This window comes from Phoxinus phoxinus (assembly GCF_949152265.1).
Source record: "Phoxinus phoxinus genome assembly, chromosome: 12".
Lineage (NCBI taxonomy): Eukaryota > Metazoa > Chordata > Actinopteri > Cypriniformes > Leuciscidae > Phoxinus > Phoxinus phoxinus.
The window spans coordinates 14663593-14688684 of record NC_136887.1 but is presented as its reverse complement, the minus strand read 5'-3'; the positions used below and the strand labels follow the sequence as shown (position 1 = coordinate 14688684).

Genomic DNA, 25092 nt, shown 5'->3' with positions numbered 1-25092 from the left:
CTATTTTTGTGCCATGAAAATTAAGCAATAAATTAGCATTGAGGCCTGTATCAGTGGAATGAGAGGCCTCTTGTATACAGTATGTGCATTTTCAATAAACAGCTTGTGAGTATTATTTCCTGCTTGTGTTGATGCCTTTTTTGTGCCTGCAAAAACCTCAATATATACCATAATGACACCACAGAAGAAGTCCATAAAAGTACTTTCACATTTGCCGTTATCAAGTCACAGTTTGCAGTGCACAAGATGTCACAGCCTTATAAGGATGCCCACCTGGAGGGCAAAACAAGGCTCTCCTTCATTGCCTGCCAGTCATTTCGTACTAAGTACTTTTAAAGGGGTCATGAATTAAGAAATACATTTTTCTTGATCTTTTGACTCATAAGAGGACATTGTACTATAAAAATAGCCTGCAAGTTTTGGAACTCAAATCTTCCTCGGTTTAATTGAAACCAAGCTCAGAAAATGATTAGTCTGGATTTTGTCACATTGTTAAGTCACGGTGCGATGAAAGACCGCCTCCTCAGAAGGAAATCAACGCCTACTTCTACGCCATTGCCTCTTTAGCCCCGCCCGCCGATATCACGTGGGAACACAGGATTACTCCAGCAACAAAACGACAGAGTTGCCTTTGAGGATTTCAAAATCACAAGTGGCAAGTTGTGGAAAACTGTCTTTGCCATCCCTGTGATCCTAACATTAATAAAAAGCAATGGATGAACTGCGCTGCGTCCTAAATCAAATAATTGAATGCGAAAAACAGTACACCAACAGAGTATGTCCAGAGTATGTAGATGGGCTCTGGTATGTCAGAATACAAAGAATTCGAAATTCTAAAGTGTGCATTTGATCGAGGTGACGCTACTTAACTGACACTGGTAGGTCACATGATAATGACAGCATGTTAAGTGTTCATACTACACACATTCATACATACTTCTTTAAGGTTGCGTTGTAGTTTCCTATTCAAATGTAGCACAAGACAGTACATTTCGTACGCGCTGTGGGTCTCATTCAATAATAATTGAGTATATTATGTTGTATTTGTATGCACAGGAGAACTTCTCAAGAAAAATCTCTGCCTAATGCTGACTTCACTTATATCGGAAATTTCCTACTCCCCACTTCTCATCGCATTCAAATTTTGACTTGAGGGCGTTCATGTCCCATTTTTTTAAACTAGGAAACTAGTATTTTCGATAATTCCGATAGCACGAATTTGTACTTAATCTAATGTTAGTGAATTTGAAGTATCCTAAATGATGGGCCGGGCCACATGCAGAGGTCATTTGCATAAAACACGCCCAAAAAAAACACCATCGAAGGTTTATTGTAGATCATGATTATTCATAGCAGCGCCATCTTGGATTTTTAGAGGGAATGAAAGACAAATTCATAAGAGATGAAAGCGAGGCTGTGATGGATAGACTGAACCGTGTTTTCAATGGCATCCGGTGTGAAATCATAATAATTTAAAAAACGGCTGTATAAAGCTCCTAGGTTACTTATTTTCTACCGCTCATGTTGTCTGGGGTTTTTTTTTTTGTCAACTTAAATTTCTCGAAAATATATTTTTGCAGTGTTTCGTCAGTAGAACAATCCAAAAACACAATAAATAACAGTACAACCCACTGACAAAGCTGTATGTCTATGATCCCTCCCAGTCTCGCTTTCATTCTTGTTCAAAATCAAAGATGGCGCTGCTGTGAATAAGGTCTATTTCTCTTATACCGTCTATACCAGATCCTATTTCTAGGACACTAGTTTTTTATGACAGCGCCACCTAACCGATTTTACTCCAACAAAGGAGACCAGCTGATATGATATAATATTAGCCCATTTGTGGCGACGGTAATGCAAACCCAACATGGCATCTCCAAGATAATTTTCACTTTCATCTTCTCTCATCTTGGCGATGCATGAATGACCGCTGCCCTCTAGTGGCAGTTTATATACTTGCAGTCACAACACAGTAAAACCACATGGCAATCAAATTCTCTTAACAAAGTTTAATTTAATACATTTGTTTAGAAATACATTAACACCTTGTTCACAAACCACATTCGTGCATAATCCATTGTTGATGCACCACACTGGAATGTCATAGTTTGAGAGTTGTAGATCATGTTTAAAGTCATCAAATGTAATGGCAGCAGTTATACCAGGCATAGCACAAAATAAGCTCTGAACCACTGGGAACAACAAAAACATTATAAGCAATGTTTTAATGCATAGTATGACTTTCATATCAATATATATCCAAATGAAAAAAGTAGGTTGCTGTGAAAATCTGTGATGTGTGAGCTCCGGGAATGTGGGCAGCCAGTTTTGTTACTTCTTTATCATTACAAACAAAATTCATTTTCATTTTACAATGATCAGTATTGTAAACAGTGAAGCATTATAAAGCCTGCAACTCAATAATGAGAAAAAAACAAACATTAGAAGACTTAATATTTTTAAAATAAAATAAAACCGTCTTCAAAAATGGCCAATTCTGTTGAATCACAGATCCAAAATACCCAGTGAACCAGCAGCCTAGAACAGGATAAATGGTGTACTTTCAAAACTATTTGCTGTCTTGGTATTTACCTGCGATTGAAATAGAACTGAGTACTGGTTAAGTTGAACAGTGCAATTTTACCAAAGAGACACCGAGCCACTGATATTCCAGTGACCGCATCTATATATAGAGTTATTATTATAAAAGAGTCTGTGTGTCCAACATGGACGATTGCACACCAAACTGCATAATGAGAAAAAGAAAGAAAAGAAGCTTATGTACAAGTAACTAACATACAGTATAATCCATATGATTATGAATTACATTTGGCACATTAAGGTGCGGTCACGTTGTTCTGCAAACTTTCAATCTTTCAATCAACATCCAGCCATTTCAATAGGAATCCACGCAATCTGGAGTGCGAAAGATTTCTCCAAGCAGAGATTTTGTAACCGTAATCTGCTTTGGTTTTGAAAGTGTCTGAACTGTCCTCAATGCATCCCTACAGTACGTGATATTTTGCAGAAATGACGCTAATGTGACCGCACCTTGACCCTGTGAGATTTATATGGTTTGTTTAGCAGTTTAACATCCTCAATACTATATGGCACGAAAGCAGCTGGTTAAAACAACGTATGGGCTTGTTCCCATATTACTTTTCATACAAACGTAAAACATGAAGTAACCCTGTAACCAAAACAACAGAAGTCAGTGATACCCAGTCCTGATCCAGTTTAAAGGGCGTCATAAGCATTAGTGTTAGCCTGTAGAATCAGTGACATCGTATGCGAGTCTCATAGTTCAGAGCGTTGTAAGTCAGTAGTAAAGCAGGCAGAGAAGCCTCTATTGGCACATTCTTCACCTGCACATAGACAACCAGCCAGATCCCCACTGCGGTCGGCCCGCACCGGGCGTATCCTGAGGTCGTCCCTTACACACTCCGTCCTGGCAGATTCAGTCCAGTCAGGCCTGTATAAACAAGGTCTCATTACCCACTGTATGGGGCGACCATGTGACCTCTCTGTTAATAACAGAGCTAAATGGCACTTTCTGGAGGCTGGAAGAGGTCAAGACTGTGTGTGTGTGTGTGTGTGTGTGTGCGTGTGTGTGTGTGCGTGTGTGTGCGTGTGCGTGTGTGTGTGTGTGTGTGTGTGTGTGTGTGTGTGTGTGTGTGAGGCAGTCAGGCTTTGAGAGCTTCAAGCACCTGTCAGCATCTGGATTGTGCCTTAAATCACCGTCTGTCTGTCACAGCTCAGCCCTCGGCGGGTGTGAAGAGGCCTGCTGCCCAGGACTTTTAGTCATAATGACTTGTCAATAACTGACACCCCTGAAATAGACGAGACGGCGGTTTAGTTTAGATTACGGTAGTTGTATATGGAGGTTGTAAGAGTGAAACAGACCTGCGTAGCTGCGGCCATTGCTCATGTTGGTGGGGATGAGACTCCATTTATCAGCAGCGGGGTCGTAGTATTCTACAGAGGAGAGGTTGCACGACCCGTCGTCTCCTCCGATCACGTACAGTAAACCGTTTATGGCACACACTCCTAGAGACAAACACACGCAACTCAGAACTGCAGGCCTTTCCTGCTCTTCCTTTAAAAAAATGGATTTCAATGGTCTTGAAACATGTCTGTTTTTTAACATTCATAACAGGAAAAATATTTTTTTAAATTCTTCAGTGCTCCAGCCCTTATAAAACATTCGGGTCATTTTTGACCCGGAAGAGATTTCTAAAGCAGGGGTTTTCAAACTGTGGGTCGCGACCCATTTGTGGGTCGCAGATTGGGGAGAGGTGGGTCGCGCAGTCACTATTGGCTGCAGCTAAATTTACGTTTCATGAATGACACACACACACACACACACACAAACATTTTGCACGATGTACCAATGTTAAATAGAAATCACTAAATTGCTTAGTAGTAGATTTTGAAGCGTGCGCTTGTAGGGCTGGATACCGAGTGCGATACTTTTTAGGTACCGACCGAATTGCCTCGATACTATCGAGTGTCGAAAAATGACATCATGTTGGTTCCAGATTTCGAAACCTAAGGAGTTAACTCGTCAACGTTAGTGCTCAAACAAATACATATGAAATGCACAACAACACACAAAGTCGCTCACGCACATACACGCAAAATCTACACACACGAGACGCGCGGAACTCTCCGCGCACAAACTCGTATGAGACGCGCACGCACAAACTCTCCACGCGCATACTTATAGACGCGAGCACACACACAAACTCGCGCATACTAGAGACGCGAGCACACACACACAAACTCTACGCGCACATATTCATATGAGACGCGAGCACACACATAATACCTTAAAGATTTGGAAAAGTGTGGGTACATTTCTCCAGGCTCGATGCCAACAGCGCGCGATGCAGTATTTGCGGTAAAATAATTGCTGCAAAGACCGGTACCACGACAAATATGATGAAGACCTTGACAGTGCACGGAGTAATCATAAGAGCAGAAAGTTGCTTTGTCTTCGAATGGTAAATAAAGAGATACCTTGTTGATGACTCTGTTTATATTGCAATAAATAATAACCCTAATGAAAGTACACTGTTCAAAAATGTGTAGGTTAGTCAGAATTTTTTTTCAGTAAGGATGCATTAGTTATCAAAGGTGACATTAAAACGTGTAATGTTACAAAATATTTCGTTTTTAAATAAATGCTGTTCTTTTTGATTTTTTTATTAATCAAAGAATCATGAAAAAATGTATCATAGTTTCCAAAATATTATGCAGCAAACTTTTTTCATATTTCTGAAGGGTCATGTGACACTGAAGTAATGATTTCGAAAATTCAGCTTTGACATCACAGGAATAAATTACATTTTGAAATATATTCAAATAATATTTTAAATTGTAATACTATTTCACAATATTACTTAAGTTTTACTGTATTTTTTATTAAAACAAAAACAGCTTTGGTCTCAAAATGTTTTATAATGTACCAAACATTTGTATTGCAATTAAACTTATGTCATTCATACTATGACAAGGAAAAAAACTGCTCTAAAGAGAACTAACGCCTAACATTCATGCTTTAAGATTATTTGGGTGGGTCTTGAGATAGATTATTCTTGTCTAGGTGGGTCCTGGAATGGAAAAGTTTGGGAACCCCTGTTCTAAAGATTTTTTATATAGGATCCCAAATTTGAAAAATTTGTCAAAACTACTACCGGTACAACTTATTAAATTAACAATTTCAACTAAAACTCTTAGTACTAATATCTCAACAGATCATCAAAAGTGCACTTTATTTTTCAAATATTTCAGTCATCTACACGTTTTATTCTCCATAACTGAATTTCATAATGTCCTTCCTTACTATCAAACTTTTCATTTGAATCTCATTCAGTTAAATATATTCGTCTATTATTTAATCTAACTGATCTTAATGGTAATCAATGAATTATTTGGTACACCTATATATTTCTCTAGATATAGATTATATAGATCTTGCTTGCCGTTTCCGATACAGATAACAAAATGTAATGAATTCTTTTTACATTATAAGCGATACAGCATAAAATCAGTCATATGGTCCAGTGAGAACATTTACTGTATCAGCTGCATACTCTGGTCTAGCACAAAACCTCATGGCCGTGTCATACTTCATCACACCTTTGATAACACACTGGGTGGATACCATTACAAACATTATGGATTTTATGTCAATTACATAAGTTAGGTAATGTAAGTGTATTTTCTAATATGGCATCTGTAGCCTGTATTACTGTAATTATTTCAGTAACAAGGGTGATTTGAAACATGTTTCTTGCATCGTTTGCTATTGAATGAACTAATTGTTAAAAGTACTAAATTGAAAGATGATCATACAGTTGTTTATCGGGGGTTAAACCAAATGTTCTCATTACGTATTACAATAATCTTGTGTTTGGAGACTGATAAAGTAGGCTGAAAATGTTTATAACTGTTATGAAAGCATGAGATCAGGTTTTGAAAGAATGACGAACTGTGTGTATAACTGTGTTATGAGTGGGGGAGACGATTTAGCCTCTTTTCCACATCTCACATTTTAAGAGTGAATTTTGTTGATAAATATCAATATGCATGCACAAACTATTCACACTATAAACAGACAACAAATGTAAGTGGCATAACAAAATATCAAATTAACTACAGCCTTGTTAGAGAGTTGTTAAAGAAGAAATTCAGAACTATGTACAGTGTACACTCGTGTATAATTTGACATTTCAAAGAATAAAAAAAGTAAGTGTAGTGATAGCATATGATAGTAGCATGTGAAACTTGTTTGAATATTATGTCCATGTAGCGTCAATTTCATTATTGGATATTCAAATAATTATTTAAAACATCAATCTCATAACATAATTGTAATTTTGCTGTGTAAATGCATTTTTGTGAGCTTCATTAAACAGTCTGCGTAAATACGAGCCCTGCTGTCTCTTTTCCGGTTACTCACCTGCGTTCCTTCGGCACATGTTCATGTCGCACACCTGACTCCAGGTGTTAGTGGCAGGATCATAAACCTCCACGCTCTTCCTCACCAGAGGACCATCATGTCCACCTGCAGCATACAGCTGTCCATTGAGCACTCCAACACCTGTACACACAATCACATCACACCCAGTGAATACATAGAGATGCCAACTGTAAGAATTAATAGAAGTGAGCCCAATGTTTTTAAAATCATGTCCAAAGAGGAACTAACCAGCTCCACTGCGTCTAGTGCTCATGTCCGCCACATAGCACCACTTATTACTGACGGGGTTAAACTCCTCTACAGTACTCAAACACTGCCGCGACGCTCCATCATAACCTCCAACAGCATAGAGCTTTCCTGTACAATCATCAGACACATTGTGTGAAATTAACTATCACAGTCGCAGTTTAAATATGTAACAACAACACCCTAAAGGTACCGGTAAATGTTATTTGCAAATTCACTATTGCGAAATCATGCCACTTAAATGTTTTTATTGTTGCATACCTCATGGTGAGAAGATTGCTCAACACACATAAACTCTAAATGCTCACCGTCAACTACGCCCACCCCAACACTGCTACGCCTGGTGTTCATGGGAGCCACAAACATCCACTCATTAGCCTTGGGGTTATACACCTCCACTGACGACAGACCTGCAGAGACACAGAGATACATTCATCAGCCATTCAAAGCGTCTGTGAAACAGGGAAACAAATGGGGCTGGTTGTGCATGTGCTAAGTCATGTTAACGACAACCGCCCAAATGTAAAAAAAAATATATAGTAAAAATAATAAAAAATACACTACCATTCAAAAGAAGTCTCTTATGCTCATCAAGGCTGCATTTATTTGATCAACAATACAGTAAAAATAGTCATATTGTAAAATAATACAATTTATTTCTGTGATGACAAATCTCCAGTCTTCAGTGTCCCATGATCATTTGGAAATTATTCTTATATGTGACCATAGATCACAAAACCAGTCACAAGTCGCACAGGTATATTTGTGGCAATAAACAACAATACATTGTATGGGTCAAAATGATCGGACATAAATGGACAACTTTAAAGGCGATTTTCATAATTTTTTGTTTTTTTGCACCCTCAGATTCCAGATTTTCAAATAGTTGTATCTCGGCCAAATATGGTCATATCTTAACAAACCATACATCAATGGAAAGCTTTCAGATGATGAATAGGTCTCAATTTCAGAAAATGTACCCATGTAACTGGCTTTGTGGTCCAGGGTCACATATGCAAATTTTCTGCTCAAACACAAAAAATATGATTTCATTTTTTTACTACTATCAATGTTGAAAACAGTTACACAGCTTAATATTTTTTGTGGAATTTGCACTCTAATATATATGGATCATATTTGAAAAAGAAATCTTTTGTATGGTTATAAATATCTTTACCGTCACTTTTGTCTCCTTGCAGAATAACATAATTTCTTTCTTTCTTTAAAAAAAAACATACTAATACTAGTAGTGTATGAATAATCCTGACATTGATTTTTTAAAGATATACCTGTACTCCCATCAAAGCCCCCGACAGCATACAGCAGGTCCCCCAGTACAGCCGCTCCTAAAGTGCTGCGGCGCTCCTGCATGCTGGGGACGGAGCTCCACTGATCCTTCAGCCCATCATACACATCCACCGTCCGGACACGCAGAGAGCCGTTAAACCCCCCCACAGCATACACCTTACCGGCCATATACACCACACCTAAATGAGACACGCAGACAGAGAGTGAGACCAAGAGAAGAGCACACATCGAGTGATGAGGAGCAGAACAGAGAGCAACCTGCTCGACAGCGTCTGGAGGGTAAGTCAGCCACCTGGTACCAGCGGTCCTCTTGAAAGTCATAGCACTCCACACTGCGGATGGCTTTAGGTGCCTGACCCCCTACGACCATCATCACCTGCAAGATTCACAACAAAAATCAATCCATCTACCTCACTGCCTTCACAAGAAAGTCACATTCATCAAAGGCTTCAGACTGCGACTAAAATTGTCACAAATGAATAAAAAATAAAACCGTAAAATGTAGTCTTATCTCATTATCACTATTGAGTGAGTTCTTATTCTTATATACACCTTGTTATATATATCTCTTATTATAATATATACACTATATTCATTCTTAAAGTGACCTTTTGACTGTATTCTAGTGATTTTTTGATCAATGGTTTTGGACTGCCGCCTTGAACTTGAGAACACAAGCACAGAATGGCAAGTCTGGTGTGTGATAACGGCGAGATGTTATTTTTATAGTATCCGCAAACAATGATCGACTATTGTAAAGGTGAAAGACATTAAATGATTCAGAAACAGGTTTACTAAAATATCAATTTAAATCGAAGCCATGATTTTGATAATCTGGTTTACTTCTGATGTTTTTCTTTTGACTAGTAGTAGAAGTTCTTAATGGCCAGTAACTTAAAAATGTAGTAGCCACATTTGCTGGTGAGTTCATTTCAAACCCTGAATGTGACATAAGTTAAGTACACAAACTAGTGTTCATTTCGTTAACTAAATCTATGATGAAAAATCTTCGTCAACAACCTTTTTTTCCATGACTAAGACAAGACGATGACATGCCGACACCAATGCCATTAAATGGCAACTGTGACTATATCAACATGGAATATCGTTGAACAAAAGTTAGACTAAAATGTAGTTTAAACAGAACTTTACCAAATTCTCTCTTTGTTTTTGCCAATAAAAAAGGAGACAAAATATTACAGACTGTTTTTAACAAACCCCTATGAGCGTTCATGTTTGCGGGTACCAACTTCAAGATTTGAAATACCCCAATCCGAGCTTTTCTGTTAAAATTATAAATTTTCTGCCTGGTGTTTTACTTAATATTTGAAATCTGGCAACCATGCCCAGCGTGCACTCTGTGGATGAAGTTAGATTATTTGAAAACAGTTAGAGTTCAGTGATCTCTATTTGAGATATTCTGTTCAAATGAAAGTGTCATTCAGTCAGTCTGTGTTCCTTCACGAGTCTCTTGCGCTGTTTGCAATCAAACCTTCTCAGTGATGAACTGTAATAAATCCAAACATGGATCTATATTATTTGCGATAGTAGTTACTTAATAAATGCACTTATGCAACCTCTATGTGACAACAAACACAAAACCTTTTTCGCTGTTGTTTCAAATTAGAAAAAATTTGGAATCATTGGATTTGCTAATAGAAATTGTGCCCTTCATTTTTTTTTAAAGTTTTCATAATGTAGAGAGTGAGTGTTCATTTATATGATAAATAGCCTATAATAAATCATAAAAATAGATGAGTAAAATAAAATAAACCATGTGTATGAGTTGACATGCTCTTGATTTGTGCTAATATAGGAAAAAGTGCAATAATTCTGATTAAATGTAAAAAATAAATTCCTTTAAATGACAACAATCTTTGTGATTATAATTTTGAGCAAAATAATTGTGACTATCAATTCAACCATTATGCAATATGACGAAAATGGGACTAAATGACTAAAACTAAACTAAAATTCCCAGACATTTAGTCGACTAAAACTTGACTTAACAAAAACAAAACATGGTTCATTAAACATGATGAATGATAAATTAAAGGTACATTTGACACAGCACTAAGACTAAATAAAAAAATAGCTGATAAAATTAACACCAACACAAACCATGACTCGAACTGGTTATTTTAATTTTAATAGTCTGCCAAAGGAAAGTCAGTTCACTCTGTGTCCATATTTGCAACAACTCCGAACAGCTATTTCCAACAACTTCTATCTACTTGAATGGGGAAATGCTTACATCTGGAATTACTGCTTGCCAAACTCACATTTAAATAAATTATTTCAAATCAGCAATAACATTTGACATAAACTGTCCCTCAAATAGCATTAAAAAACTTTCATACTAGACCAACCAATGCTCGTACAGTCATAAGAGGAAATTCTCAGGACACTGACTGTTTCACGATGACTACCGATTGGCTCTTTTATTTAGTATTCTGACATATTGTGTGTTGCACTTTTTCTCATTCATTGTAATTACAAGTGCAGCATCTTAGAATATATACAGCCTTTAACAGAACAGACTCAAGCTTGCTTGTGGTTAGCAGAGATAATAAAGAACTAAGTACATCCAAACATGCCTGGTACTGTGAATCTTTGTGTTGCAATTTATGAATACCTTGGGCAGACTGACTGGTGTGCGCGGTCTGGTTCTGTCAGTCTTTATAAGGTGCCGCTGGTCTGCAGGTAAAAGATGGTACTTCATCGCCTCAATGAGAAAGTCCTTACAAGTGTTGTTGTTTTTTATTAAGGGTTCCTCCTCTACAATCTGCACAAGTACACATTTAAATCCTAAAAAGAATGCTTAAAGAAAACCAGAAATGCAATCACAACAAATATAGAGAGCTTGCTATAAAACTGTGAGCAGTCATACCTGAACCAGGTAATCTCTGGATAGCAAGGGCAGTCGAACATGTTCCATGAGCTTAGGCATGTGCTCCAAACGGGCCTCTTTATCGTGCTTTATCCAGGCGATCATGGCCTCAAAAACCTGGGGGTGTAATAGACCACAATAAAGTGAACTATATGTTTCTCTGCATATTGTATGATTGCAACTCACAGCCACAGCAGTGACACTGAGGCATCTGACAGATGACAGCTGCCATCAAGTGGGTGTGTGTGAGTGCAGACTGGAGACGCAAGTTACTCGTAAGCAGAGAGCAGCTAATGCAGTGTGAATGACAGATGGCCCGTCGTCTCCTTCAGCGTCACACACCAGCATTCGTGTACAAACCAACCATCAACTGTCTGCTGTCTACAAATCATGCACGGCTGAGCTAAAAACAGGCTCTGTGATGTGACGAAACATTGAACTTGAGAAGCACAATATGCAGGTGACAACTGTTAGAAAAGACAACAACAAGGTAAATGAGCTGGGTAATGCGTTACCTTCTCTTCAGTGGACACAGTCAGTTTGTCACTGGAGATCAGACTGCACACCTGCTGCAAGGAGAGGGCCATGAACTCCTCACCGACCATGACATCTGTGAAGTGCTGCTCTGTTTGAAACAAGCAAACATGTTTAAAAAATGGATCTTAACATACAAGTACATATTGGTGGGTTGCTTAATCGACTAGCTGTTAGCCATCCCACAATGACTCAAGAAAGAAGAGAGCTCACCGGCATAAGCGTGGGCCTGGTTGAGCAGTCCTGTGCAGGCGTGAAGGTCAGCGAATGCTCGGATGCCCAGGCAGTTGGTGGGATGGAGCTGCGTCTGCAGGAAGTCACAGCAAAGCTGTCGAACATCCATCAACTGCAACAGGCTGGCAGCTGGGAGTAACACCTGAAGTTAACACAGCAGGAATAACACAAAGAGATGAAAACACATCACACAGTGTATGCATGAGGTGACCAGCCAGCCTGTGAACTGGATTCATGATGACTAACCAGTATAGGTCTAGGGGAAGGTTATATCATCACAGACCCCTCTCAACCAGGTCACAGTGTGTTTGCACGTATCCCCTCAGAAAGATGCAACAGATCTCTGTCCACTAGATAGAACACAGATTCACAGTACCAGGCATGTTTGGATGTACTTAGTTCTTTATTATCTCTGCTAACCACAAGCAAGCTTGAGGCTGTTCTGTTAAAGACTGTATATATTCTAAGATGCTGCACTTGTAATGCATCATTGGTGAAAAAAAAGCTTTAAAAAATAAAATGAAATCTTACTGACCCAAACTTTTGGACAGTAGTGTACATACTAAATAGCGACACACTAATACCTATAGTTTGTATTTGTACCATTATATATATATATATTTCCAGTAACGATTAACAACAGCTATTAAAATGGATTACATTTTACTTAAGATTTATATTGGTCAAAAAGATATTCTAACAGAGATTTAATTATTAGTAAATCTAACAGAGCATCAGCTATTTAACAAAAGCAACGGCCACAGGGAAGAACAATGAGCAGATGCTCTTTTCTAATTCAATGGCCACTTTCTTCCTGGAAATGGCTTATAGGGAAATTTAACATAGGGTGAATCACTGCACTGAATGACATTGTTAAAATCTCAATAGACCAACTAAGCCATAAACAGCCGCTACCCCAACTGGAGCATCTGCCCATCCTTTCCAAAAAAAATTGGCCACTTCACACTCCAGCACAACTGGCATGAAGCTTCTCAGATCATCTGTTCTCCTCTGCTGTATTCTGTACATCTAAACAAAACGCCCAGACACAAACAACAGAATATACTGGGACAATAGAGCTCCAACACAAAGGCCAAAGTGCACATCACAGAAAACTTCCTCTCCCTCTCTGCTCGTTTCCTCTGCTAATAATGAGAGGAAATGCCCTGCCTCTCAGCACTCACAACAGAGCCACAAGCACCAGAGAACCAGAGGGAAATCAGCCTTTACACAAAGAGCTACAGTGTACAGTACATTCATGTGCCTTGACTTACCTGAACGTTATCCTCAGACACTTCGATCTCAGCTGTGTAAATATAATCCACCAGCTTCAAGAGCGTCTGTCCATCCACATCCCTGATCTCGACATGGTGAGCCTTGCTTTCACTCATGTCACCTGGACACATCAATCACAATACAGAATCAGAGAGCATGAGGATTACACATACAGATCCAGCAAACTCTCAATCAAAGATCTAAAAAAATAACTGTTGAAAATGAGACTTAAATAAGCAAGAATGAACATCATAATGTTTTTAAACAGGGACACTTTATATCACCTAATGTCACTCATATAGCTTCAGATACCATGTAAACAATTAAGTGTCCGTCCTCAGTAAAGGGTTAGTTCACCCAAAAATTACAATGATCATCCTTTATTCACCCTCAAAGTTATTCCAAACCTGTATGACATTCTTTCTTCTGTGGAACATAAAAGACGTCAATGGGCATCAAAACTTTTGGTTACCAAACGTTCTTCAAAGTATCTTTGGTGTTTTCCAGTTTTGAAATGACATAAGGGTGAGTAAACGATGACAGAATAAAAAAATAAAATAAAATCCTAAATCATAATCACAGATCCTACATTGCTAAGTATTGGGGAACATCAATCAGGGTACCCCCAGGATCCTCCAGCTTAAATTCAAGGCTTTTTAAGACCTTTTCAATACCATTTCAAATGAAATTCAATGCCAACTTCGTACCGATTCCAACATAAGTATGAGGGGAAAATGTCAAATCTGTATAAATTTTAAACCCTAGAAAATAATTATGTACATGTAGGCTACTTGAATTAAATAAAACATTTTATTTAAATGATCAGTCATATTTAATACATACGCAACACCGTTGTAGTGAGCACGTGTGTGTAGGCCAGTGTTAATTTTGGCAGCCATTCTTGATTCAGTCTTAGTCTTCATCTTCAGACGAAAATGCTTATTAATGCAAACTTTTAGTCATTACTTTTAGTCAAACTGCAGTTACTTTAGGTAGCTATTTTATATGTGGTCTTTAGACAGAAAATGTCATAATTATTCTCTCTAGGCCATTCAATTAAGCTTATGAGAAATTGACACTGCACTCTTTAGCAGTAGCACTTGTGCAATTCTACACATCCCTTTTCCTAAGTTCCGTGGTTCTCCTATGTTTTTGAGTGCCGTACCCCCTGGTACCCCCTCTCTTTCACTTAGACTGCAGTCACACCTTTTCCATTAAGGGACAATATTTGTCCCCTTTAATACATTTTTCCATTAAATGTTTAACCTTTATAATACCTTTTAAACATAAATAATGCTTTAAATAAAACAATGTTCAATAAATATGCAATGTTAAAAAACGTTTAATATTAATAAAAATAGTATATTAAAATAGCCAGTAGGTGGCGGTAACTCACTGTCTTTATGAGCGAGTCATCGAGTCGTTCATTCATTGAATCTCACGATTCGTTCAAAGCCACAGATTTCGTTGCAAAATAGAGCAATAAGCCTGACTATACTGTTTTATGCAGTAAATCACTTAATGTTACCCTTTTGTTGTTTTTTAACTGTTGTATAAAATCAATGTCACATTTGAAATCGTGTGGATATTCGGGAAACATTGAATTTTTGCTCGTATAATATGATCTACATTAAAAACACTTTTGATCGCAGATTTAGTCGCACAAACAGCGCAAGCGGCTCGTGACAGAACACAGACCGACTGAATGACACTTTAATTTAAGTAGAAAATCTCAAATAAAGATCGCTGAACTCCAGCTTGTCTGTGTTTTCAGATAATCCGCGCATCTTCAGCAGTAGAGCGCGTGCGCGCATGGTTGCCAGATACTATTGAAAAGACCGTGTAGAAAATATGTTCTTTTAACAGAAAAGCTCTGATTTGGGGTTTGAATGAATAGTATCTGGCAACCATGCGCGCGCGCGCTCTACACTGCTGAAGAAGCGCGGATGAAGGTGCACTCAACGCTGCATGAATTTTTAATTAGCCTACATTAGTAACAGTTAATTTTGTTACGGTATGAACTTAATCGTAGGAAAAGCAAAAAGATATATAAGACCGTTGTAACGAAATCCAAGACTTTGTTTACCAAATTCAAGGCTTTTAAGGCCTTAATTTGAGATGATCAAATTTAAGACTTTTTCAATGCTTTTAAGACCCCGCGGGTACCCTGATCAATGTGCAGCGTAGGACATGTTGCTCCCATCAATGTAAGAAAAGCATTAGGATGTGTTTATGTGTACCTGTGAACATGGCGCAGAAGTAAGGACTGCAGGACGCTAACACTACTCTGTGTGCTGGTACCTCCACTTCACCCGCCACCAGCAGAACGTCACAAAGCATCCTCCTACTGTGATTATAAAGAAAATGAAAGAAAACTGAGGATCTGGACCAGGGCTGTTTCTCCCAAATATATCATAGGCCTAGGTTGTAAAAACCATTGGCACCAATGGTCTTTACGATCTACTTAGACTCACGTTAGAGATGTCTTGTGGACATGCAGCATACGCAATCGATAACTAACTCCGATTTAGCACTTTTCACGATACAAAATGTTTTAAAGCAGTGTTACAGAATATGTTAATGTAATAATATTTTAATATCGTCATGCCTCATAGTCACATTTAGCAGATTAGAGCTGGGCGATGATTATATTTTACATTTTGCGACGATACAAGGAATGAAGCAGTTGAAATATGCCATATATTAGGCATACGAGTGTATACTGTAGCTATGTATGAGGATAAAGTTGGGCATATGTAGCCTATATCCAACTTTATTTAAAAAGCTGGGTGATAATATAGGATAATATAATGTAGTTACATTTTGTGACAATAAAAAAAATAGAAAAAATAAAAACTTCAAGACCATAACCAAATTTTGGATTTTGTGAGGAACCAAACTTGATGTTAAGAATCCATCCATACAAGTTAAAGGGTTAGTTCACCTAAAAATGATCCCATAATTTACTCACCATCAAGTCATCCTATGTCTATGTGTATATGAGTTTCTTCTTTCAGCCAAACACAATCAGTTATATATAAAAAAAAATGTCCTGACTCTTTCGAGCTAGAAAATTTTGAAGCCCCAAAAAAAACATCAATCCTTTCGTAAAAGTAATCCATACAGCTCCAGTGTGTTAATAAAGGCCTTCTAATGCGAAGCGATGTGTTTTTGTTAGAAAAATATCCATAATTATAACTTTATAAACAATAATGACTGGCTTCCGGTAACGAGTCTAGTTCCAGCGGAAGAGTTTGGAAGCTGGGCTGAAAGAAGAAAGTCATAAACACCTAGGATGGCTTGAGGAGGGTGAGAGTAAATTATGGGATAATTAAATGTTTTGGGTGAACTAACCCTTAAACCTCTGATTGAAAATCTCCCCATGAATGACTGGTGGTTAACTGAATAACATAAGGTGCTGAGTAGGTTTACCAACCTTCTCAAGTCATTCATTAGACGAAAGGCTTTCCTCATGTGTGTGTGGCTGATGGTGTGCAACCCTTGGTCTTTGGCATCCTCCAGCGAGTCCAAACTAGGCAGAGGACAAGGGACTCCATATCTAATAAATGAAACAAAAATATCTCTGCAACTAATATGTTTAATTACACTAATGTTCTACCACCATTAAGCTCTAAAATAACGGATCATTTGCTCTAAACACAAACTAACTTTTACTAGTTTCGTATGACAGCTTCACTGCACAGTTCTGCACCAACCATTTTGATGATACGGGATGATAAAAGATATTGATCACATCAGTGCATCATCGAGAATCAAGTTACCGCACGAGACGATTAGCACGAGATTACTAGTTTGAACGTCTCGTCAACTGCTGGCACAGCAATATTTCAAACGTTTACGAAGATGTTTCATTAAATTCTCATATATGAAACTTAAACATGAAGTATCATGTTAAAATGTTCGCTCCTGAATTCGCAGAAGAGATGCTAAGTGAATGCACAACATACCGCTAGCAATTTAGCTGCTACAAATAGTGGTAACAGCAAAACAAAATGCGTTATCCTGTTTGTTTCACGGTTCAAAAAACAACTTTATCGGTTACAAATCACGTCGGTTTCCTCTTTACCAAAAACATTTAATTAAATGCATCTCTTTTTTGCCGTTACAAAACACACTTACCCTTCACACTCCATATCTGAGCAGTTTCGCGCTAGGCAGTTGGCTAAAGATAGCTTGCTACATTCTTTTTGTGCATGTTTTTGTAAGTCTCAGGTATTTTTTAATTGACGTTAGTGGTCGCTTAATGCCTCAAGTCGAGTGGTGAATGTCTTCAGTCCGTTTCGTGGTCAGTGCAGTCCCTCATGAGATGGCCGTGGTTGTTTATCTGACTGGATAGCAGCTCACAGCTAACGCTGGGCTCTTTGACTTTACACCCGAAAACGTCGTAATGGTCCTCCATCATCAGCGCGTTGCCTGGCAACAGTGATACAATCGCTCCACAGTCACCAAGGTCACTCTTCGTGGCACTGCCACACCACTGCACTAACATGCATTTGTGCTTATCATCAGCATATAGAAGTTAATCATTCATATGCTTAGAGTTTAAAGCTAGGTTAATGTTTCTCATTGTGCAGCTGATTTCCAATCTATACAAAAAAAAACAGTTGTATTCAAACCTTAATAACAGACTCAGAAGTTATCCAGTTAAAATTTTTTTATTATTGAATTCATATCAGACAATGCAAGGTTCATTCCTGCTCATGTACAATCATTCCAATCTCTGTTTGCATTTGATTCAACTGCAGTCAAAGGATCAGATGAAGCCGCCCTTCAGGTACTATCATCATGGCATCATCTTGGCACCAGGCCTGTGAAGACAACAAGACCAGACATTTCTAAGTTAAGTGCGCATAACAGATTTAAACAAACAAGAGATAAGGGAAAATGCACTACATCAAAGTAAAAACTATTTATGCTTTAACTGCAAGTGCCCCATTATGCTTTTTAAGATATTACCTTTCATGTAAAAATTATGTTTACATTTATATACCGCTTTTTTTCTGCAATCAAAGTGCAGGGGGGGTTAGGGGGGGCACCACCAATATGTAGCAATTCAGATGATGTGACTGCAGCCATATTGTGCCAGAACGCTCACAACACACCAGCTTACTGGTGTAGAGGAGACCGAGTGATGAAGCCGATCAGTATCCACATTTTTCCTGAGTAAACGATAAGCGTCGCCATGATGGATTCTAACTTCTGTTTGGATGCTGTCCTGTTTCTGTCGCCGTAGGACCCCATCATTTAAACGGAGTAAAAAGTGACTGAATTTAACTTTTTGAACATTTCTTAAATTTTAAATGATCACAGGGTTAAACTGTGCTGTTGTTGAATGCCACAACAATAAGATATTACTAATAAACAGAAGAAATTCCTGGAAAGTACACGTTTTGAGCACCAGCAAATCTGAAAAAAAAAAAAATCTTAATACGGTGTCATACGTTTTGCATTTTAAGCCAAAGACTGACAAGAGAAAATGAGGATGGCTTGCAGCACTTTAAATTTGAAAAAGGTAAAATACTCCCCCATAAAAGATATATGTGCACTTTTATTTTGAGGACAAACTCCCCCCCCCAAACTTCACCTTGAGAGGGAGCTGCATGTTGGATATGAGTTCGGGCTGCTTCATGTTCTCTACGCATGCATTAAACTTGGTCAGGCACTGTAAAGGGATGGTACTATGGAACCATGTGATTTTTAAAACCATTTTCACAAGTTTAACGTTATGAAAATGGTTTTCATAACGTTTCATCAGCTCGGAAAATACGCTAATTTGACCACAAACACTGTAGACTGGAAATGTAAAGGAAAATTCTGCTATGAGTCGGGCGAGACTTCGGCGTTCAGGAAAAAGGTGGATATATTGGGATGATTAGGAGGCCATGATGATGTACAGAGGCCAATCGGCAAATCTGACCAGGAAACCAGGGTTAAACCCATACACTTTTTTTTTTAAGGACATCCTGAGATTTAACGTCTCATCCGATATGGTGCTCTTTGATAGTTTAGTGTCCCCGTCACTATATCGGGGCGTTAGGACTCACACAGACCACAGGGTGAGTGCCGCCTGCTGGCCTCACTAACATCTCGTCCAGCAGCAACCTAGTTTTACCAGGAGGTCTCCCATCCAGGTACTGACCAGGCTCAACCAGTGGGCAACCAGTCTTGAGCTACAGGGTGATATGGCTGCTAGAGTGTTATACAGCTGTTTGTGAATATAAAAGGTCTGCAAAGTCCTTAAATGGAGTTATTGTCTCTGCCTGAAACGAGCGTCAGTAATTTCAGTCTTACTTCCTGAATGAACCTATGTAGATTTGTAACAAATTTGCATAATGCCAGCCTAAGGTCTTCATTGGCTGCCAGCAAACATCTACTTTGACCCTTAAACACTAGGTGTAGCTGAGGCCTGGAAGAGTTTGCGTCGTTGACATGTCAAGAAGATGCTGTTTTCAGCGCTGTGAAATCAAATCTTCCAAATCAAGGGGACTGTTAGTAAAACCAACAACATCATTACTGTTCGTTAGGGGTGTTCAATTCCGGGTTTTTACACACTAAACATAGACTATTTTCCCCCCTGACCGAAAGCCGAAAACTACCTTTATGAAAACAACACACTTTTAGCGTGACTGGCCAAATTAGCCCAGTTTAGAGACGACATTACCTTGAAATGATGTCACCAACCTAGTTGCTGCCTTGGTCAAATATTATTTCAGAGTTACATTAACGAGAGAAAGTAATGTGTTCTTTAACAAATTAATCTAAATGGTCTGAAGGTGATAAGCGCATGGTCATCTCTTATAGTGCAAAAAAAGCTATTTGGACAGGACAGTTCAAGATACTAAAAATAATATCTAGTCTAAATGCATACAATAATGTGCACTAATGAGTTTATTCTTGATGGCAGTTGTTTAATGATTATCAACACAAATTAGGATACCATGGCAAACCAAATTGATATAAAACTGATGAAACCACAAAGCTGGCACGCAGGCATGTGTATAATTACAACATAATTGGCTGTTTTTTTGTTGTAAATAAGCTACATGTAGGAAAAAACTGTGACTGATGTTGTTTCTGCGACAGAACACACAAGCGATTTCAGACACAGCAATGGAGTCCTGTGCTTGAGTCGACTCACCATCACTACTGTTCGTATCACTTGTACTGTGTGTATCAAGTGCAGAGGAAGCCTCTGGAGCTGAAATTCATATATGTTAATGGCCATTTAGTTTCCGACGCTTGTCTGGACCTTCTGACCAATCAGAACAGAGAAAACTCTCAGAAAGGAGGAGTGTAGAGACTGAATTATTTATCGAACCGTTTTCTGACACTGTGAGAAAAGCGGTGATGCTGCAGTGTATATCATGAGAAAATTAAAGTGTTTTTTGGATTCATGTAAACCTACTGTAGGAGACCTCCAAAACAAAATCGGGAAACTTTAAAACAGCATAATAGTGGCACTTTAAGAAAAAAATCTCACTGAAAGGCCCCGCAAAAAGATATAGAGTGATGTTTGACAAATCACAGAACATTCAAAAGAGTATGTAATATGAATACATTTTGAAGTTTGATCTCAAAAGTAAAATCACTGAAACTTACAATGCAATATATTACAAAATCTTACCAAAGGCATTTTGCCTAGGCATAGGCATCTTCCACAGGAATCTAGCAAATGCGTTCATATGCAAACTCTGCTAGACTGCAAAAAGAAGAGGGGAAAAACAGAATTGTAAACATAATTGGTATGTGTGAGATAGATAGATAGATAGATAGATAGATAGATAGATAGATAGATAGATAGATAGATAGATAGATAGATAGATATTAAAACATGCTCACCAAACTGACTGGAGTTCTTCCTTGTTTCCAAGCAACTGGATTCACAGCCACAGAAGAGGTTCATCAAGCGGCCGCACTTGGAAGTGAGATTTTATTTAAATCCTTCCATTGCATACCCTCTGTGGGGAAAAAAGACAGATGCAGATGCATGTAAGTGTCCAGTCAACAGAGTCCTGAAACATGTCTGTCTACTGTCAATCTATAACACAACCCCATCATATTTACACACTGTCTTTAAGGAGGGTCTATGTAGGAGCTGTGCTTTAAGAATGAGAGTAGCAGATCCACTTAAAAAAAAAAGAAAAGCCAATGCCAAGAAGTTTTATTGTTGAATCGTCACTAGTCTCACTGAATTATCAATAATATCCACTGTCCTCTTTAAGAGTCCCAGAAATGTAGGACAAAACACGAGCAAAACACCGAGATGAGGAGGGGAGGGGGATTGATAAGATGTAAAGTAAATAACTGAAAGCACAAACCTTGCTTAATAAATGCTGATCTCCTTTGCATTTGATGTCATTAATATCTGGAACTAATGCATCAAGTATACAGGAACTATAAGCTCCATTCTCCGGTTTGACCTTAAACTGGAAATCGGCTAAAATATTGGATTAACACATAACTACATAGACCACAATCACCACAGCGTCACACACATTGAACTACAGAGTATGTTCTAATTGCCACTTTTCCTCTGTTACATGATCACCGCAAGTTAACGCTATTCACAGCTAGTATTTAGGAAATGCTGAAATTTTGCATGCACGCTTTACTTTAACGACTCACAAATACCTGATTTTCTTCCAGGTGGATCCGAAGTATGTTAAAGACACACCTGATGTAATGTCTTGTGTATAAAGTATTTCTACAAACCTGGAAACCTGGTGCGATTATCCTATGGATTTTCAGCTGGGTTTCTACATCTCTGGAGTACCCCTGGAGAATCCAATGACGTAGTAGTGGACACAGCTAAGGTATAGATCCATCTTATTTGATCACTAAAAGTATTGGAACAAAGCTCTAAACATATTTTAAGAATAAAGACAACATAAGGTTGGGAAAATATTAACATCCCCACATGTCTGATGCAAAGAAATAGAATTAATATTGAGCACTAGAGCCAATGGGTGCGCCTCCAATTTTAGTCTTACCTAGTTGGAAAGACAAATCACTAAACGGGCCTCATATACGTCAAAACCACCCAATAAACTCAGCTTGTCAAGAACCATAATGGCTACGGAGTAATGGTTTTTATTAACAGAAGTACATACAGTTCAGTTGTATCTGAAATAAACAATATTCAATAGGTTATTCCGTTGAAGCAGTAATACAATGAGACAAGAACATTAAAGTCCTTTACTAAATGATTAAACTGTAGAAAAACAACTCAAAATCGGTCTTCAGAGTCCTGTCAGAAAGGTTCACTGTAACACCAATGACAATATTTTCAGTTTGCTTGAACTATTTAACAAAAGACACTAATTGGGAGAGACACGTTAGTCACTATATTAACGAATATTGAGGGTTTTTTAGGCAAGCCTGAACATTTGAAACTATAACTAGTCCATTTAACTTTGATTTACTGAAACGCCACAGAAGTTTGTTTATTCCAACACGTTCCTTATGTTAGGACGAACAACTTCTAGTTGCCATCGAGCCTAATTAAATACAATTAAATCTTTAATTGGTTGGCAACAGACTCCACAGCGAGTCCTTCAAGTCCACTTTCTGTGGCCATATTTCCAGAAACACCCCCCCCCCCCCTTTTTTTTAATACGACGTCATTTAAATGTTATTAACCATGAAACAAATCAACCAGCTGCATGGTAAATCATTTTATTGCAAACTTTGAAGTAAAATAGTATTTGAAAATTAGAGGTACAAGACAGTTAACTTCTTTAATGAGAGAGGAAAAAACTACAATGCCAAAAAGCATTGCGAATGAAAAAAATTACCTAAAACCATTGATTTAAAGGAGTGTAACGTTATACAGGAAAAATATTTTATACACTATTTAAGTTGTTTGAGAACGACTATTACGTCATTTGCCGTGCCTCATGGGAGTAGGCGGTGCTAGTGTTTTTACTATATATTTTTTTTACATTTGCGTGTTTCAATTCTTTATTGTGGAGTTTTTTCTTTAGAGTCATTAATCATTGTAGTTTATCAGTAGTAATTCCCCAAAAAATTTTTACGTCGAGTTGCACTCTATAAAATCACGTGATAGTGCCTGTTGCCAACCAATTAAATATTTAATCTCTACAGGGGTTCACTGCGATTGACTGTAAATTTAAACCAGATTTATATAAAGTCTTGAATAGAAGAAAACAAAAGACACAATAAAGATACAATACATATACTAAAAGGAGAAAAACATGCCAACACTAACAAGCAAAAATACTAATGTTAACTTAATCCCAATGCACCAAAAAAAACGTGTGAGAAACAGTTTCGCAAACAGGTAGCCTGCCACCACTGGCCAGTCTTATAATAAGTAGAGATCCAGAGTAGTAGTCCTATGTCTTGCTGAAAAAAACTCCCTAGTATTTCAGGGAAGAGAGCAAAAGGATGTGTAGTAGTAGTAACAGCTGTAAGATGTTGAGCAAAGTCGGATAGGTGAGCCCTACCTATGATTTGCTAGGCTGGATAAGTTGTGACCTCCTGAATGGAGCTCGAGTGATTCAGTCAATGCCACGCCATATTAAGGTGGCTAAAACTGGCTACTTAGCTGAAGATAATGTGTGGTCAAAACTGTGATGTGGGCTGGGGAAGGAGCTGCTCTTAATATGAGACCTAATAAACGCTCCTAATACGAGCCTCCGTAACCCCCCCTGCCGTAACCACCACCACCACCACCTCGGGAGTAAGGAGCGTTGCTTCTGCCCGAGTAATTACCTTTCATTGGGCCATAGCCAGAGGACTGCTGGCCATAGCCGCTGCCAAAGTCACTGTAGCCGTTACCACCGCCGTAGCCCTCCATTTGGTCCCCGTAGCCTCCCCCATACCCGCCACCGTATCCGCCTCCATAGCCGTCATTGCCCCCGTAGCCGCCGCCACCGTAGTTGCCGTATCCTCCGCCGCGCCCGCCGTAGCCGTTCTGCGGTCTGCCCATCCCCCGTCCACCTCCTCGGCCTCCGCGGCCACCGCGACTACCAGCAGCCTGCATCTCCTGCTTGGTCAGGGCTTTCTTCACCTCCACTTTATGCCCGTTAATAATGTGATACTTGAGCACCACGGCTTTATCGGCCGAGTCGTTGTCCTCAAAATACACAAAGCCGAAGCCGCGCTTCTTGCCGGTCTCTTTGTCTGTGATCACCTCCGCCTTCTCCACCGCGCCGAACTGGGAGAAGCAGTCGCGGAGGTGATCCTCCTCGATATCGTCTTTAAGACCGCCGATGAATATCTTCTTCACTTTCGCGAGAGCCTCGGGCTTGCCCGCATCTTCTCGTGCAACGGCCCTCTTCAGCTCGACGTTGTTGCCGTCCAGAACATGAGGTCGGGCCGCCATTGCCGCATCTGCCTCCTCCGGGCTCGAGTAGGTCACGAAACCGAAGCAACGTGAGCGCTTCAGCTGCTGGTTCTGCACCACCACGCAGTCCGTGAGCTTCCCGTACTGCTCAAAATGCTCTCGCAGCCCATCGTCGGTGGTTTGGACGTTTAGACCGCCGACAAAGAGCTTGCAAAGTTGATTTTCCATTTGAGCCGTCATCTTCGTAATCTAATCTCTTCTGAGTTGATGTAAAATGGCGGTGAGATATAA

At 38.9% G+C, this 25092-nt stretch overlaps 2 protein-coding genes across 6 annotated transcripts; both read right to left on the bottom strand.

Annotated features, from left to right (window-relative positions):
• Positions 1 to 1990: 1990 nt before the first annotated feature.
• On the bottom strand, positions 1991 to 17893 carry klhl3 (kelch-like family member 3). Of its 4 annotated transcripts, none has more exons than XR_013799869.1 (16): positions 17613 to 17893; positions 16909 to 17031; positions 15713 to 15819; positions 13472 to 13593; positions 12177 to 12339; positions 11945 to 12054; positions 11430 to 11546; positions 11175 to 11324; positions 8798 to 8915; positions 8521 to 8718; positions 7540 to 7641; positions 7214 to 7342; positions 6965 to 7105; positions 3904 to 4047; positions 3635 to 3830; positions 1991 to 3576 (listed from the first exon to the last, which is right to left on the bottom strand). XR_013799869.1 is itself a non-coding variant. In XM_079631637.1 (15 exons), exons 1-15 carry the CDS (start codon positions 17624 to 17626, stop codon positions 3802 to 3804), a joined length of 1767 nt encoding a protein of 588 aa, XP_079487763.1. In that variant the 5' UTR covers positions 17627 to 17853; the 3' UTR covers positions 1996 to 3801. The 4 variants fall into 4 exon arrangements, 2 of the variants coding, with proteins under 2 accessions (XP_079487763.1, XP_079487764.1); XR_013799870.1 differs by having other exon boundaries at positions 3339 to 3472; positions 3708 to 3830; positions 17613 to 17757; XM_079631637.1 differs by having other exon boundaries at positions 1996 to 3830; positions 17613 to 17853.
• A 236-nt stretch (positions 17894 to 18129) lies between these two features.
• On the bottom strand, positions 18130 to 25041 carry hnrnpa0a (heterogeneous nuclear ribonucleoprotein A0a; the record flags this gene model as incomplete). Of its 2 annotated transcripts, none has more annotated exons than XM_079631084.1 (4): positions 18130 to 18301; positions 21118 to 21192; positions 21333 to 21451; positions 21812 to 25041. In XM_079631084.1, the coding sequence occupies one exon, from the start codon at positions 25039 to 25041 to the stop codon at positions 24139 to 24141; it is 903 nt and encodes a 300-aa protein (XP_079487210.1). In that variant the 3' UTR covers positions 18130 to 18301; positions 21118 to 21192; positions 21333 to 21451; positions 21812 to 24138. The 2 variants fall into 2 exon arrangements, with proteins under 2 accessions (XP_079487210.1, XP_079487211.1); XM_079631085.1 differs by having other exon boundaries at positions 24228 to 25041.
• Positions 25042 to 25092: the final 51 nt, after the last annotated feature.

Excerpts from the sequence above, each read along its gene's own strand:
- klhl3 (XM_079631637.1), bottom strand. Across the intron at positions 12,340-13,471 it reads TGTCTGAGGATAACGTTCAG|GTGTTACTCCCAGCTGCCAG; the intron begins GTAAGTCAAGGC and ends TGTTAACTTCAG. Across the intron at positions 7,343-7,539 it reads TGGGGTGGGCGTAGTTGACG|GAAAGCTCTATGCTGTTGGA; the intron begins GTGAGCATTTAG and ends ATGATTGTACAG.